The sequence below is a fragment of the Manacus candei genome, unplaced genomic scaffold (genome assembly GCF_025592945.1).
Source record: "Manacus candei isolate 608988 ecotype Guabito, Panama unplaced genomic scaffold, ASM2559294v1 h1tg000071l, whole genome shotgun sequence".
Classification (NCBI taxonomy): Eukaryota; Metazoa; Chordata; class Aves; order Passeriformes; family Pipridae; genus Manacus; species Manacus candei.
The window spans coordinates 9,365,096-9,380,495 of NW_026138119.1; the positions used below are offsets into that span (position 1 = coordinate 9,365,096).

General features: G+C 51.5%; 1 protein-coding gene across 5 annotated transcripts in view; it reads right to left on the reverse strand.

The window, feature by feature from the left end:
- CACNA1B (calcium voltage-gated channel subunit alpha1 B) overlaps nucleotides 1-15,400 on the reverse strand; it is a 308,320-nt gene that overhangs the window by 187,864 nt on the left and 105,056 nt on the right. For all 5 annotated transcript variants that reach the window (XR_007907763.1, XM_051807855.1, XM_051807859.1 and 2 more), the window contains exons 4-6: nucleotides 10,352-10,443; nucleotides 8,250-8,402; nucleotides 4,392-4,579 (exon numbers count right to left, since the gene is read on the reverse strand). Coding sequence is in view for 4 of the 5 variants with exons in the window: in XM_051807855.1 (XP_051663815.1) it covers nucleotides 4,392-4,579; nucleotides 8,250-8,402; nucleotides 10,352-10,443 (433 nt within the window). In the remaining variant the exon portion in view is untranslated. The remainder of the gene's footprint in view (nucleotides 1-4,391; nucleotides 4,580-8,249; nucleotides 8,403-10,351; nucleotides 10,444-15,400) is intronic.

Sequence of the window (15,400 nt, forward strand, 5' to 3'; positions counted from 1 at the left end):
TGCTGAATTTAAAAGGCACGTTTCGCCCTGTGACTGATCCCTGCCATCACCACTAAAAATCCTGACTCTTCTGAACATCCCCCCAATCAATGGAGCAGCAGGAAGAAGGGAGCAATAACAAAGCCCTGGTGATGCAAAGCAATCAATCAAAGGGAGTTTTTCAGAAGGAAATGAACGGCCCATTAAGGAGGAAGTTGTAACCTCTCCATTCCTGTGCTGGGTCTGAGCCCCAGACTGCCTGGCATCACAGGGCTTTCAGCCCTGAGGAACGGCCCCCAGGCAGGGCTGTCTGCTCTGACAGCAGGAAGGGAGGGGGTTGGCATGAGGAAGGTGACAAATCTGCCCCAACAGAACCCGTGTGGCCGTGGGCACGGCAGGGAAGGGGGGAAGGAAGGGCCCTGCTAAGCCTGAGGAACAGCAGCTCTCACACAGTCATGGAATGGTTTGGGTTGGAAGGAACTTTAAAGCTCACCTTGTTCCACTAGGGACACCTTCCACTAGCCCAGGTTGCTCCAAGCCCCATCCAACCTGGCCCTGGACACTTCCAGGGATGGGGCAGCCACAGCTTCTCTGGGCAACCTGTGCCAGGGCCTCCCCACCCTCACAGCCAAGAATTCCTTCCCTATATCTAACCTGAACATCCCCTCTTTCAGTTTGTACCCACTCCCCCTTGTCCTTTCACTCCAGTTCCTGATGAAGAGTCCTTCTCTGGTTTCCCTGAAGGCCCCTTCAGATCCTGGAAGGTGCTGTGAGGTTCTCCACACAAACTTCTCCTCTCCAGGCTGAACAGCCCCAACTTTCCCAGCCTGTCTCCACAGGGGAGGTTCTCTCTCCCCTTATCAACATTGTGGCCTCCTCTGGACTTGCTCCAACAGTTCCATGTCCTTCTTATGTTGGGGGCACCAGACCTGCACAATTTTCCCTGCTTTCTGCTTAGTTATTGGAAGAAAAAGCACCAGCCTTTTCAATTCCTAAAGCATCATCACAGTTCACATGGACCACATCTTGCCTCTCGTGGTCCCACAGCCTTTTGCAAATCTTAATTAAGCAAAACACGAAAAGTAGGTCCACAGCTCAGCTCTGATGAGTCTCCTGCACCAGGGGAACGCTGCTCTCCCCGAGGACCCCAAGGGCTGGGGCTGGCAGGGAAAGGAGCTCCACCACCACTGCAAAATCTTCCTGAGGAAAAAACATTCTCCTCAGCAGTGGAGATCCCAGATGGGGAATCAAAGCTCCCTGAACAAGGGACACTCACCCACTGTCTGCCCCTGAACATGCTGGTTGCTCCCTGTCCTCCCAAACCCAGGAGAAGGACTCTGACACACATTCCCTAACTCCACCATTCGAGCTCTGGATGCAAGAGGCAACACCTTCCAGATTCTTCCCATATCAACCCAGGATGGGACCAGTAAGGACCAGGCTGATTGAGGCAGCACCAGTGTGCAGGTGCTGAACTGTCTGGTGCTGGATGGATGGATTGAATCCAAAGAGGAGTGGCCAGGTCAGGAGAAGGCCCTTGTAAGCCCCCCCTGCAGAGCTGCCACCAGCTCTGGGGTCCCCAACACAAGAAAGATGTGGATCTGCTATGGGGTGTCCAGAGGAAGCCACAGAGATGCTCCAAGGGCTTCAGCCAGACTGGGAGAGCTGGAGGTGCTCACCTGGAGAAGAGAAGGCTCCAGGGAGACCTGAGAGCTCCTTCCAGGGCCTAAAGGGGCTCCAGGAGAGCTGGAGAGGGACTGGGGACAAGGAAGAGAGGGACAGGACACAGGGAATGGCTTCCCACTGCCAGAGGGCAGGGATAGGTGGGATATTGGGAAGGAGTTGTTGGCTGTGAGGGCAGTGAGGCCCTGGCACAGGTTGCCCAGAGAAGCTGTGGCTGCCCCTGGATCCCTGAAAGTGTCCAAGGCCAGGTTGGACAGGGCTTGGAGCAACCTGGGCTAATGGAAGGTGTCCCTGCCCATGGCAGGGGTGGACCTGGACCCTGCCAGGCTTAAAGCTTCAAACTCAAGCCAGTGTGTGATCCTGTGATTCTGTGACCAGCTGCATTTCTGTTACTCCTGCAGTCTGAGAGCTGCACCCACCACGAGCCCCCACAGAGGGTTTTCAGCCACTGCAGCCCGTGGTTTGGGCTTTTGTCTCCTTTTTAAATCTGGTGAACTCAGTGTAGGCACAGAAGACACCAAAACAAAAGCCAAGTGGCCAGAAAACTGCCCGTGACTGAAGCTGTGAAGAGGTTGAGGGCTCAGCAGGGTGATCTTCTCCACCCACGGATTCCCTCAGCAGAAGCACAGGCAGGTCCTCAGCAAGCAGGGCAGCCCAGGGAGGGGGTGACCCAGCACTCAGGGCCAGGGGACAGGGGGCAGAGGTGGCTCCTGGCATCATTTACATGAGCTGAGGGGCCTTGTGGCACAACAACCCTCCACCCAACAAGCAGAACGTCCAGAGACCCTCAGACCTGGCAGAGAAGTGAACCCACCACGCATCAAAACCTAACCTGGGGTCTCAGACGTGATGTACAACAAACACTCCACAGCAGCTCCTCCAGGAACCTGTTCCCAGTGAGATTAATGGGTGTCTGGGATGATACTGTAAGAGTTCCAAAGCAAGCCCCAAAATCAATACCCCAATAGTAGGCTCTGGGTTTTGCACGTGGTACAAGAGGTAGTTTGGGAGAAGATGATCTAATACACCACATATTGATTAATCAATTCAGGCAGGATGCTAATGGGCTTTTCTTACAACACTTGGCACTGGAAGGAAGGAGCAGGAATGCTGAATGAGAGTGGGGGAAACTGGTGGTGTGATGAAGTTTCAGGGAGAGGGGGGGGCATGGAATGGGGAAATGGGCCCTTCTAGAGATCACTCTAAGTGGTCTGAGACTGGGAATAAATGGAGCAGCTGAGCAACGAGTGGAGAAGGTAATAAATCAGGTGTATTGGCTTCAAACCCAGCAGAATTGTACCTTGCAATTTACTGTGGTTGATGAAAATCCTTTCCTTTTGCTACAAAAACCCTCCCAGGAAGGGCTGTGAAAGAGCCCAGCATGGGTCTGGAGGCTGTAATGAACACACTGCCATCCTCCTGCCACTGGAACGGGTGGAGGGCATTAGCAATGCCCACTTTAGTTATTTTCCTACATAAAATACCAGCTCAAACAAGAGCATTGCACTGCCTGAAAGCCAGCAGAGTCAGTCAGTCGTTGCTAACTGGGTGAGATTGTCCTGCTCTGGGAAACTGGAAAGGGGAAAACTTGAGCAACCAAAAGGTTTTGACAAAAACTGTCCAAGGAGGCACAGCCAGCAAAGACCCCTGTGAGGAAATTCAGCCTGGTCTTCACAGCCAACAGGGTCATGCCAGGTGAGAAGGTGAGTGGTAGGGCTTCGTGAAATTGTGTTGGAGTTGCCCAAACTAGTCCTGGCCCTCAGTGCTGAGGTCCAGCTGATGCTGCTCACTGATGGAAACTAAAAGTTTGATCACAAAAGCTACACCCAAGAGAGGAAGAGATTTTCTCAAGAGAGTAAAGCCCCAGGTACAAAATATTAAGGAGTGACTGGTTTTGCCACCCAATATTGTGCAATTTGGTAACTGATTCACTACAGGACATTGTGAGAACTTGCTCCTGCTCACCCACCCATCCCACAGCAGCACCTTGGAGTGCCACAGCAATTCCTACACTTGGCAACACCCCACTGACACAAGACACGTTGCAGGAAAGTAAATCACAGAATCACAGAATCAGTTGGGTTGGAAAAGGCCTCTGAGATCATCAAGTCCAACCCTTGACCCAACCCCACCTTGTCACCCAGCCCATGGCACTGATGCCACATCCAGGCTCTGCTCAAACCCCTCCAGGGATGGGGACTCCACCCCCTCCCTGGGCAGCCCATTCCAAGGGCTGATCCCTCTCTCTGCAAACAACTTCTGCCCAATGGCCAACCTAAACCTGCCCTGGGGCAGCTCAAGGCTGTGCCCTCTTGTCCTGCTGCTGGTTCCTGGCAGCAGAGCCTGACCCCCCCCGGCTCCCCCCTCCTGGCAGGGAGTTGCAGAGAGTGAGAAGGTCTCCCCTGAGCCTCCTCCTGTCCAGGCTGAGCCCCCCCAGCTCCCTCAGCCTCTCCTCACAGCACTTGTGCTCCAGGCCCTTCCCCAGCCTTGCTGCCCTTCTTTGGACATGACCTCAAACCCCCACAGGCCGTGGCGGTGGCTCAAAGGCTCTCACAGCACCTGCACAACAACCCCCAGGGAAACAGGAACAATCCTCTTAAAACTCAGGGTGAGGTGCTACGAGAAAATACACAAATTAAATCCCTTTTTCCTTCCAGAACAACCTTTCCCAGACTGCCCCAAGGCAGAGCAGCATCCCAGGAGCCCTCCAGCCCCCGCAGCAGACTCACATTGTAGAGGATGTCTGTCCATCCCTCCATGGTGATGCACTGGAAGACGGTGAGCACAGCGAAGAGGATGTTGTCGAAGTTGGTGATGCCGTAGTTGGGCCCCTGCCAGTACTCCCTGCAGGTGGTCCCGCTCTCACACTGCCTGGCAGGGGGCTCCTCTCCACAAGGGAAGTCTCCCACCTCATCACCTGCAGAGAGGGGAGAAAAGTTACCACCTGAAGCCACGGAAGCAGCTGGACCCTCCCTGTGGCACTGCAGGGACATCAGGCACATCTTGGGTTTCCACTATAAAGTCATCATGCCCATGTAATCATTTCTCTGCTGCTGTGGTATAAGAGATGGTTTAGGGTGCAGCAGAGTGCCCATAATTTATAGTTTGCCCCACCTCATGTCATGGAATCATGGAAATGACCTCTGTGATCCTCATGTCCAACTGTCACCACAGCACCAGCACCATGTTCACCACAAACCACGTCCCCAGGTGCCACATCCACAGGATTTTGAACACTTCCAGGGATGGTCACTCCACCACTTCCCTGTTCCAACGCCTGACCACCATTCCAGTGAAGAAATTTTCCCTAATCTCCACATGGTGCAATTTGAGGCTGTTTCCTCTCATCCTGGCACTTGTCACCTGGCAGAAAAGGCTCCCAAACTGCTAAGAATTCCCAGCTTATGATAGCTGACCACATTTAAGAGGCCTGCAAACAGTGTAAGAGCAGCTGTATATGAGAAACACCACAAAAACCCCCAAAAGTGTGGTGAAAAAAAAAGGGCTTGGGGAGAGTACGTAATTCAAATGTCCTCCTACAGCACAGCCAGGGGTTAATATTGACACTACAACATTAAAGCTAAAGGGGAGGTTCTGGATCAAGAAAGACCTGGTTGTGGAGAGCCCCAGAATTGTCCAGGTACAGATGTTGGACCACAGCTGCATGAGGAGCCCTTTTTCTCATAAGGGAGTTCCACCACAGCAGCCTGAAGGGTGGACTGAGGGCTCCAGCCCCTCTGTAAGAGCCACATTTTTGCTCCATGTGGCAGGAAAAGCATCCAGCTGATGGTGCTTCTCTGCTGGGTTTCATTTCACACCCAGAGAAGGCAAAGGTGGGTGAATCTGTCGGTGAAGGACCACCAGGGATGACCAGGAGGGTGCTCAGCACCTTCCAGGGTGAGGCCTGAAGGGTTCCAGCCCTCCAGAGCAGGTTGGAAAATTAAAGTGCTGAGTTTTCAGAGTAACCAAACATGCTAAGTAATATTCCTATTTACAGAGATGCAATTTGGGGAAGCATTAAAGGGTTTTTAAAGTGACACATTATGGTAATGGAGCAGCAAACTGCACAAAATCCAATTCACCAGGGGGGAAACAAGAGCAGCACTAACGAGAATTAGGAATAATCATTCCACAGAGCAGAGGCTGCAGGAGGAAAACAAGGATGTCACTGTGGACCAGGATAAGAGTGTGTGTATATATATATATATATAAATATATATATTTATATGTGACACACTTTCCTGTTGACTCAACACCTTGATGCAGGGCAAAGCTCCAGCTCCCATATGGGTCACCACAGGCTTTCACGAGGGCTTAGTGAGAGAAGGCTGCAAAAAGAAAATGCCAAATCTGGCTTGTGCAGATCGTTTGTGAGGGTGCATTAAAAGGGGATCCAGTTTCATCTCGGTTTGGCTTCTTGCTGCCAGGTAATGCTGTGAAAATTCAGTTCACAGAGGGTTGGGTGGGGGTTTTTCTTTTTTAAAAAAGGGAAGAGGACTGGCCCTGTGGCTGGAGAAGGCAGAGAAAAGGGGGATCTCAAGGAAAAATGGGAAATAAATGTGATGCCCTTCTCTTTTGGAGCAGCTTCAGGGCACTTGGGCTGGGTCAGCTGCTTAAAAACGATCCTGTGTCAGGGAAACAGGACAGAATGGAGGATGCAGGGAGAGAGAAACAAGTCAGGTATCCACTGGAACATGCTCTGCCATTGCAGAATCTTTCAGTTGGAAGGGGCTCCCAAGGATCATCGAGTCCAGCTCTGAAGGGATCCCAACCAGGGATCAAACCCACAGCCCGGGTGTTGTCAGCACCGTGCTCTGACCCGCTGAGCTAACACTGATTTCCACCCATTTGCATTCCAATAAAGCTGTATTTCCACACCGCAGAGCTCAAATTGCCCCATTTTGGTCCCCCCCATCCCTCCTCGCTGCTGTTTATCCCTGACCCGCCCGGGGCTGCGGGCTCAGCAGGGTTAGAGCAGCACTCCTTGCTGACACCTCCACTTGGTTCCCCTCGTGATGCGCTGAGGTGACACTTGGTACCTCTCATGCGGCTCCCGATTCCAGGAAAAATCCCGGGAGCTCGCTCACTTTGGGGATTTGGAACAGACACAAGCACCAGCGACTCCTCCTCCTCCTCCTCGCATTTCCTCCCCTCTGGCAGAGGCGTCTCTTTAATGAGCTTCCCATTTCCACTCTCCTGCCCGCCCGGAGCCCGCGGCTCGTTAATGCACCTCTTTGGAGATGCTGCTGAGGTTTTAAAAGGCTCCGCTGATGGGTTGTGGCCGCTCTGCCGCTCCAGGGACGGCAGCGCCAGGAAACCCTCCCCGCATCTCCCTCCCAGAAACACCATTTCCCGCCCAGCAGCTGAGATGGATCCCCGTAATTCACCCAACCACATCAAACAGCCGTTCGGGACAGAGGTGCTCGATGCCCTTCAGGACAGGGGGGTGCACAGGCACCTTCCCCACCCCCGGGGAGGGGGTTCAGGGAAGCTGATCCGTGTCCTCCCACCGAGGTGCCGGGTGATGGGGTGCAGGGATGGAATGGAATATGCTGAGATGGAAGGGACCCACAGGGATCATCCAGTCCAGCTTACAGGGCAACCCAACAATCCCTGAGAGTGTTGTCCAAACCCTCCTGGAGCTCTGGCAGCCTTGGGGCTGTGCCCACTGCCCTGGGGAGCCTGGGCAGTGCCCAACCAGCCTCTGGGGAAAGAACCTTTTCCTGAGATCCAACCTGACCCTGCCCTGGCACAGCTCCAACCATTCTCTGGATGCTGTCCCTGGTCCCCCCAGAGCAGAGCTCAGGGTCTGCCCCTCCTCTGCCCCTCCCCAGGGAGCTGGAACTGCCATGAGCTCTGCCCTCAGTCTCCTCTGCTCCAGCTGAACACCCCAAGTGCCCTCAGTGTCCTCCCACGGCTTCAAATCAAGGCCCCCTTAAAATAATAAAATTAAAATTAAATTTTCTAGTAAAATAATAAATTTTAAAAATAAAATTAATAAAATAAAATTAATAAAATAAAAATAAAATTTATAATAAAATAATAAAATAAAAATAAAAATAATAAAATAATAAAATAAAAATTAAAATTTATAATACAATAATAAAATTTAAAATAAAAATAATAAAATAATAAAAATAATAAAATTAAAATAAAATTTTTAAAAAAATAAATAATTTTTAAAACCCCACTTTTATAATAAAATAAATAATAAAAAACCCTCCACTTTTCAATAAGCTGAAACAACAGGAATTTGGTTCTGTATCTCTACTGTGAAAAAATTCTTCCATGAGAGGAGGCCCTAAGCACCTTTTTCTGATTTTTGTGTAGACTGAGAGCAGCCCAGGGGTGCTGTGGGGGTGTAACAGAGAGGAGAATCTGTCCTAATGAATGTAGGCTGAGCACAAAATCCTGTTAACTCTTGGAGTTGGGGTTAAAGAGGGAGAAAACGCAGAGAAAACACAGCGAACATGGAAAAGGGTGAAGGAAAAGCAACATAAGAGCGGGATAGGAAGATCCTGAGGAGATGGAGGGGACCAGGAGCATCCTGATGCCACACTGAGAGGGGAGGGAAGCTCCAAGCTCACCTGTCTCGTTGGAGAAGCAGGTTTTGTGGAACTTGCCCATGTAAAACTCCAGCCCGATGATGGCAAACATCACGATGGCGAAGAAGAGGAGCAGCCCGATCTGCAGCAGGGGCACCATGGCCTTCATGATGGACTTGAGCACAACCTGCAGGCCTGGGGAGACAAGGAGAACATGTCAGGGAGGGAAGGGAGAAAAAACAGGGGCGTGGGGGTGGGGGGAAGGCAGGAGAGAGGGGTTGTCCATGGAAAAATTTAGGATTGGCAGTGCCACCAATGCTGCTCTTGCCAGGGGGTCCTAAAAATGATGCCACTGCCACAACAAGCTCAAGAGCAGGAGAGACAATCAGGAGTTATCTTTTTGTGGTGTCTTTTCTTCAGGTGACAGATTCAAAGGGTTCTTAAGCATCAGAGACCCAAAAAGGGGTTTTCCTGAGCTGGACACTGAGCCTGGAGCTGAGCCAGGTCCTCGGGGCAGGTCCTGCAGCAGCAGAGCTGGGCATGGCTCTGGTTCCCCTGTCCCAGGGGGTGCTGGGCTGAGAAGGAGCTGCCTCTCCCTCCACAGCACACAGAACAGCCACCATGCTGCTCCTGGAGGAACAATCCCTGTCTCCAGGGCTGTCCATCCAAAGCTTTTGCACCAGCACTGAAACTCATTTTCAATTAAAACCAGGAGAGATAAGGGAGAGGCTGGAGAGATAATGGCAAAAAGATGCCCACAACAAAAAACCTGCAGTGATAAGCAGCAGCTGCCTTGGTGGCCTGTCCTAAGAGGAGGAGAAAGAAGGATCATCCTTGTCTTGGCACCTTGGACAGCACTGGTGAGGTCAATATGGGGACATGCAGGAAAAAAAGGGATGAAGGTCTGTTGGATGGGAAAAATACTGCAGGGGTAGAAGGAAAGTGTAAATGTGGTTGTGTGTGATTGCACCTCAGGGTTGTACATCTGTTATGGGGGGGGGGGGAGGGGGGGAAAGCCACGGTTTTCACAGCATCCCTAAAAACCTGAGAGTAAATATTGTGGGAAAATATTGTGCTGGGTCAGGACACGTCACCACGGGGGAGAACAAGTCCTGCTGGGGGGACAGCTCTGAGGGGCCACCTTGCTCCTCTGTCACCCTTAGACTGTCATTACCACACCTTGCACAGGCAAGAAGTCCATGAAAGAACAGTCAGCAGCATCTTCTTAGAGGTCCTGTTAACAAATGTCACCCTTCTCGAGCTTAGCCAAGGACCCCTCCTGGGTGGGAATTCAGCCTGAATTCCTGCCCACAAAAAATGCTGATGGCAGGAGAATTTGGTGCAATGATTACAAAGCATCACCTCTTGCTGGGTGTCCACAGCACCAAAGTGTCAGCCCTGAAGCAGCCAGGGAGGTGGCAGAGCTGGTGACCCAGGAGGAGATGGGACTGACTGGCTGCCAAGGGGTTAATGCAGACAAGATCAGAGCATCCCCCAGAGCTGCAGTTCCCTTTCACCAGCTCTTGCTGGAGGGTCAACCTCTCTGTTCCTCCTTCAGGAACGAAAACCCACTCCTGACTGCAGCAGGCAGAGGGGACAGGGACAAATAAAAAGGCATGGTGTGAGGACTGGGATGGATTCAGGGCATCAGCAAGGCAGGATGCAGCTCCTCACTGGAGCATTCACCCTTCAGTTAACACAGAAAATATAGGAAGCTGCCTATTGAGTAGAAAAAGCCAAGTCTCACCTGCTCTTTCCCTTCATTTTTCCCTCCCCTTATTTAAAGGAAAATATCCCCAGCACAGGATCTGATCAAAACCATCAGAACACCCAAGCTCGGTGCTGGGGGCCTGAAAGCTGCAGAATTTGGGTCTCAGGTCTTCACATCCCACAGAATTAATTCACCCCCAAAGGCAGAGGGGTCTCAGGAGTGATCCCTGCCCCTCACCTGCAAATCTGGGAGGGCAGAGCTGAAACGAGCTGGCTGAGCACAGAGTGGGCTGAGAGGAAATCCGCCCCTGGCAAGGGCAGGAGCCACAGCCAGCCAAGAGAGAGGGGGAGAAAATATTACTCAGAAAAGCATGTAACAGCCCAAAACCCCCAGAATCCCTCAGGCTGTGAGGTGACATTGTCCTGACACTCACTCGGGATTCCCGACACCAGTTTCAGGGGTCGCAGCACTCGCACAGCTCGCAGCGTCCTCAGGTCAAAGTCAGTGCCAGCAGTCGCCAGAATCCTGAAAAAAACAGGGAGAGAGGGCAAACATTGAGATTCAAATGCAAATTCCTCTTTCCAAAGCACGGATTAGTGTCATGTAAAACCAGCTAAGAGTGGAGATGCTTTAAACTTTATACTTGTGGTCATGTTGCAAATGGTGTGCACCGAACCCCATTAACTCACACCCTCCTCCAGGGCTGCTGAGCCTTGCTCAGACCATGAAAAAATCCCCAATCTCTGCCTGCTTATGTGGCCATTGACACATCATCTGGTCCCTAAAGAGCTGTGATGCAGGAAAACACTGCACCTTTCCCAGAAGGAGACGGAGAGAGGGAAATGAGCCCCTCGGTTACACCAGAAATCAGCTGCCAGAGCCTTTCCTGGTAATAAATTCAGAAATCTCTCAAGTACTGATGCCTGGTGTTTCCCCAATATCTGAAGCAGTTTCTGGTCGTACAGTTTGCTCCCTGTGTGCAAAATTAACCTTTGTTCAGAGCATCTTCTTTGAGGAGAATATTCAGAGAGGAGGATGCAAGTCTGATATGTAATACAGTGTATGAATTCTGAGATGAAATCCTGACATGAACTCTGATATGATATCCTGACATGAACTCTGATAGGAAATACAGCCCCCAAACCAGAATGACTCTTCAAAAGGAAATGTCTTCACCATTTGAGGGTGTAGCAAAGGAAGAAATATTGTCCACAAGCCACAATGATGGAAGCTCCTTAAGCAAAGACTCTAAAAGAGACACTGCACCACCAGCAAAGCCACATTCACTGCTTACTGCAGCACTTCCTGTGGTGCTTCAGCAAAAATATTCTTAAATTAAGGCAGCACTCCCCTAAAGCTTGGACTTGATGATCTTACAGGTCCTTTCCAACTTAAACAATTCTCTAAGACAAGCAAACAATGCAGGTAATAAAGAGCAAACCCTCCCACCAGCTCCCCACCCTCTGCACCATTTACAGCCCTCAGGAGCAATTGCCTTTATTTTGCTGTCTCTGCCCCCAGGTGGTTTTGCCAAGGTGGAAGTGGGTGAGCACCCAGTCCACCAGTGGGGTCTGCAAGCCCCCAACCACCTGGGATCAAATGCCACCCCTGTGTGCCCACCTCTGCTGAAGGTGCTGCCCGTGGGCACCCATCCCTGACCATCACCAGGTGCTTGGCCAACCCTTCCCTGAGAGTCCCAACAGCAACAGGGACTCACAAACCCGGCTGAAAAGTGGGATTCCAGCACTGCCAGATGCCATGGGAAGGGCTGGAAGGAGGTGCCAGGCTCAGGCAGTGAATCCCAAGGGATATTAAGCTCCCGTGCTGGGGCACAGAGATGCTCAGAGCACCCACAGGGTGCACCCAGGATTCATCTGCTCCTGCCCAGGAGCCCTTTTTCCTGGTTTCTTGATAACAGGCTGCTGAACATCCAGCAGTGATCAGCTACCATAAAAAAAAAATCACAAGAAAAAGCAGAATTTTTTCAAAATAAGATGGGTAATTCTGCTTTGTGCTCTACAGGATGCCTGCAAACTCAGAGGAGGGGGATGTGGCTGTGTAGGGAGATCAAATCCCTGTCCTTGACTTACTGACTGACTTAGCCCTGCTGCCAAACAAGGGCCAGGGAAGAGCAGGATCAGCATTGCTGGGCGGAAAGGGCCAGACTCCCTCAGCAGGAGGTGCTGGAGATCAGGAAAAAAACACGCTGAGATGTTGGATGGCAAGAGGCAAAAGCCAGCCAGGACCTGAGGAGTTGAGTATCTATTCCATAGGACACCTGTTCCCACATTTTCACGACCTCAAAATTCCCATTACATCAGCTCCATGGAGGCAGTTTGAGCACAAGCAACAGGAGATAATTTAAACTAAGAACCATCCCATGCAGAGACTTCTAATTCCATCTTCTGCACCCATGCCAGTGATTTCATTCCTCTTCTCCCTCCCCTCCATCCTCACACTTTAATTGCTCACTTACAAACCTGTGCAGTGTGGGAACACCACTGCAAGTCAAGAGACAATCTTCAACATCCACCTTGGATGTTGCTCCAAAGGGCACAATCAGTCCCCAGAGAGCCAAGATGGATTTGTGCTGTCACCAGGCAGAGCCCTGCTTTGTGGCACAAGCTGAGAGAAGGGGGGCTTGATACAATTATTGGTTTGTTTTAAATTCAAAGAGAAACTGGGAGGGAATGGGAGACACCAGCAATTACCCCCTTGTGCCAGTAAATCTTCCAATGGTTTGAATCTTTATTCCAGAGTTTTCTTCCTAACAGGCTTGATGTTAAAACACCCTGCCCAAACTATGGGAACACTCACACACCCTTCCCCAGCCAACAAACCCTAAAGAGTCATTAATTCCCACATCAGTGGCACTGGCAGCCCCCAGCCAACCTACACAGGGCACCCCATAGCCCAGCAGGCCCCAGGGCTGCAGAGCTAGCCCAGGGACTGTGGCACACCACAGGCACATCACCCAAACCAGCCACGAGCACAGAGCTGGGCTGGCACTGCTCCCTCTGCCCAGGGCTCAGTCACTCTGGGAAAGCAAAACAGCCCTGGCCAGATTTGGCCTGGAGAAGGAAAAAAAAAATAGAGCTGGGTGCTAAACAAGGTCACTTCTGGTGCATAATCACAGAATCCCAGAATGGGTTGGGTTGGAAGGGACCTTAAAGTCCATCTTGTTCCAGCTGTCAGTGAATGAACAGGGCAGGGACACCTTCCACTAGAAAAGGTTGCTCCAAGCCCCATCCAACCTGGCCTTGGACACTTCCAGGGATCCAGGGGCAGCCACAGCTTCTCTGGGCAACCTGGGCCAGGGCCTCCCCACCCTCACAGCCAACAATTCCTTCCCAATATCCCATCTAACCCTGCCCTCTGGCACTGGGAAGCCATTCCCCCTTGTCCTGTCCCTCCATCCCTTGTCCCCAGTCCCTCTCCAGCTCTCCTGGAGCCCCTTTAGGCCCTGGAAGGGGCTCTCAGCTCTCCCTGGATCCTTCTCTTCTCCAGCCTGGTCCAGAGCAGAGGGGCTCCAGCCCTTGGAGCATCTCCGGGGCCTCCTCTGGATTCAGTCCAGCACAAACAGGAGATGGAGGAGCTGAGGAGGCAGCTCTGGCTCTGAACATCCACACCTGAGTCCTGCAGGTGACTGAGGGAGGTGCTGAGGGAGCCCAGGGGGGCACCCAGCGGGTTCCTGCCCGAGCTGCCAGGGCAGGGCTGGGTGCTGCAGCCTTGTCCCACCCCGGCCTCACCCCCCCGGCTCTGGGGCTCCACACAGGCCACTGGAACTGGGGCAGAGAAGGCCTTGAGGCCTCTAAAAGTGTTGCAGTGTCAGCACCCACCCCAGGAGCCCTGGGGCTCCTACAAAGGACCCACCAGCAGCAGCTGGGGCACAACAAAGCAGCTCAGAAGCTGTGCCAGGACAGAGATGGTGCCTTTTCTCCCTACAAAATCAAAGCTAATTTGCTGCTGCTCACCAGTCCAGTCCCTTAAACCGCTCCCAGACATGCCTGGAAAAGTGTCCCAGTGAGGGAAAGACCTTAATTAACTTCATGGCACTTGCCAAAGTGCCACCTTTCTGTTTTGCTTTTTCCCCCCTGCTCCAGCTGAAAGCTGCCAGCAGCCACTGAGAGTTAGGTCAGAACAAGAGGGAAATTATCATTAAAAATAAGAGAAATAGGGAGATCAAAGGAGCCAGCTGACAAGGCACATTCCAACAATCCTGCTCAAGCTTCCCTGGCTGAGCAGCCAAGAGCTGAGAACAAAGCAGAGGTGATGGGTGAGACAGTGCTGGGAGAGGAAATCAGCTGGAGAAGGTTAAAAAAAAAAAAGCTAAACCAGAAGATTTTAGGTGATAACCTCACAAAGAATAAATAGCTTGATCTGCAGCCCTCTCTGTCTCTTAATGGGTTGTACAGAAACACTGAGATTTGATATGATGCCTTTGATACTTCAAGTCTAAGTGCAACAAAACATCATTAAATAAGCTCCTCCGTGTAATTTGCCTTTTTGCTGAGCAGGGTGGCTCAGCACCAAACCTTTCCTGCTCATGTGCTGCTGGGGAGGACCTGGGCACAAACCTGCCAGCCCTGAGTGCTCAGCACCTTGTTCCTCTTTCACCATAACTTGGTTAAATGTTGCTTTTTAAATTCATCACTTGGTTAAATGCTGTTTTCTCTGCCTCTCCTCCACTAACAAGCCCTGACTGACACCCCTTCCCAGGGACAGATGTGTGATAAATGCTTGATAACTTCGATTCCAGCAAAGCCTGGAATAAATTATAAAAGCAGCTGATTCCTTTGGGTGTAAAAGAAAGCAAAGAACGAAGGGAAAGTTCCTTCCCTGAATGTTCTGCTAACATAAATAATTAGCACTCCATTCCTTTCAGTACCTGGGAGCTCAGGGTTGCTGTGCACTGGTTCAGCTGTTGGATAAATACCAGGAAAGGAATCTTCTTATTGAAGCCATGACTGAAGAAAATGCCTTGGAACTCCTTCAGGTTTAGCCCCAGAGCTCTAAATCCAGAGGACTGGAGCAGGGAAAGGCCAACCCTGCTCCCTCAGGATCATCCCCACCTTGCCCTCCTCCTGCCTTAGTGGCCTTTCAGTGGATTCATTTCAGATGAGTAGGTGCCAGGGGTGCTTTGCATCCCCCCCAAGGAGGGAAGGGGCAGAGGAACAGACACCCAGGAGGTGCTCTGAGAGCCAGCCAAAACCAGAGGATCAAAAATACAGGTTTTGGGTGTGTTTCACCACTTAGAGGAGCAACCCAGCAACCAGACAGGCCATGCCCAGCACACTGATCTGCAGGGGATGGAGCACATTGTCCCCTCAGCCTCCTGCCATCCCTGGCTATAAATCACCCCCCAGGGATGGGATGGGATGTGCAGGGGAGAACAGGAGCTGCTCCCAAGCCCAGCAGCTTCAGTGTGTGTGCTCCTGCACAGATAACACCCAGAGACAGCAGAGAGATGAATCACTCAGAG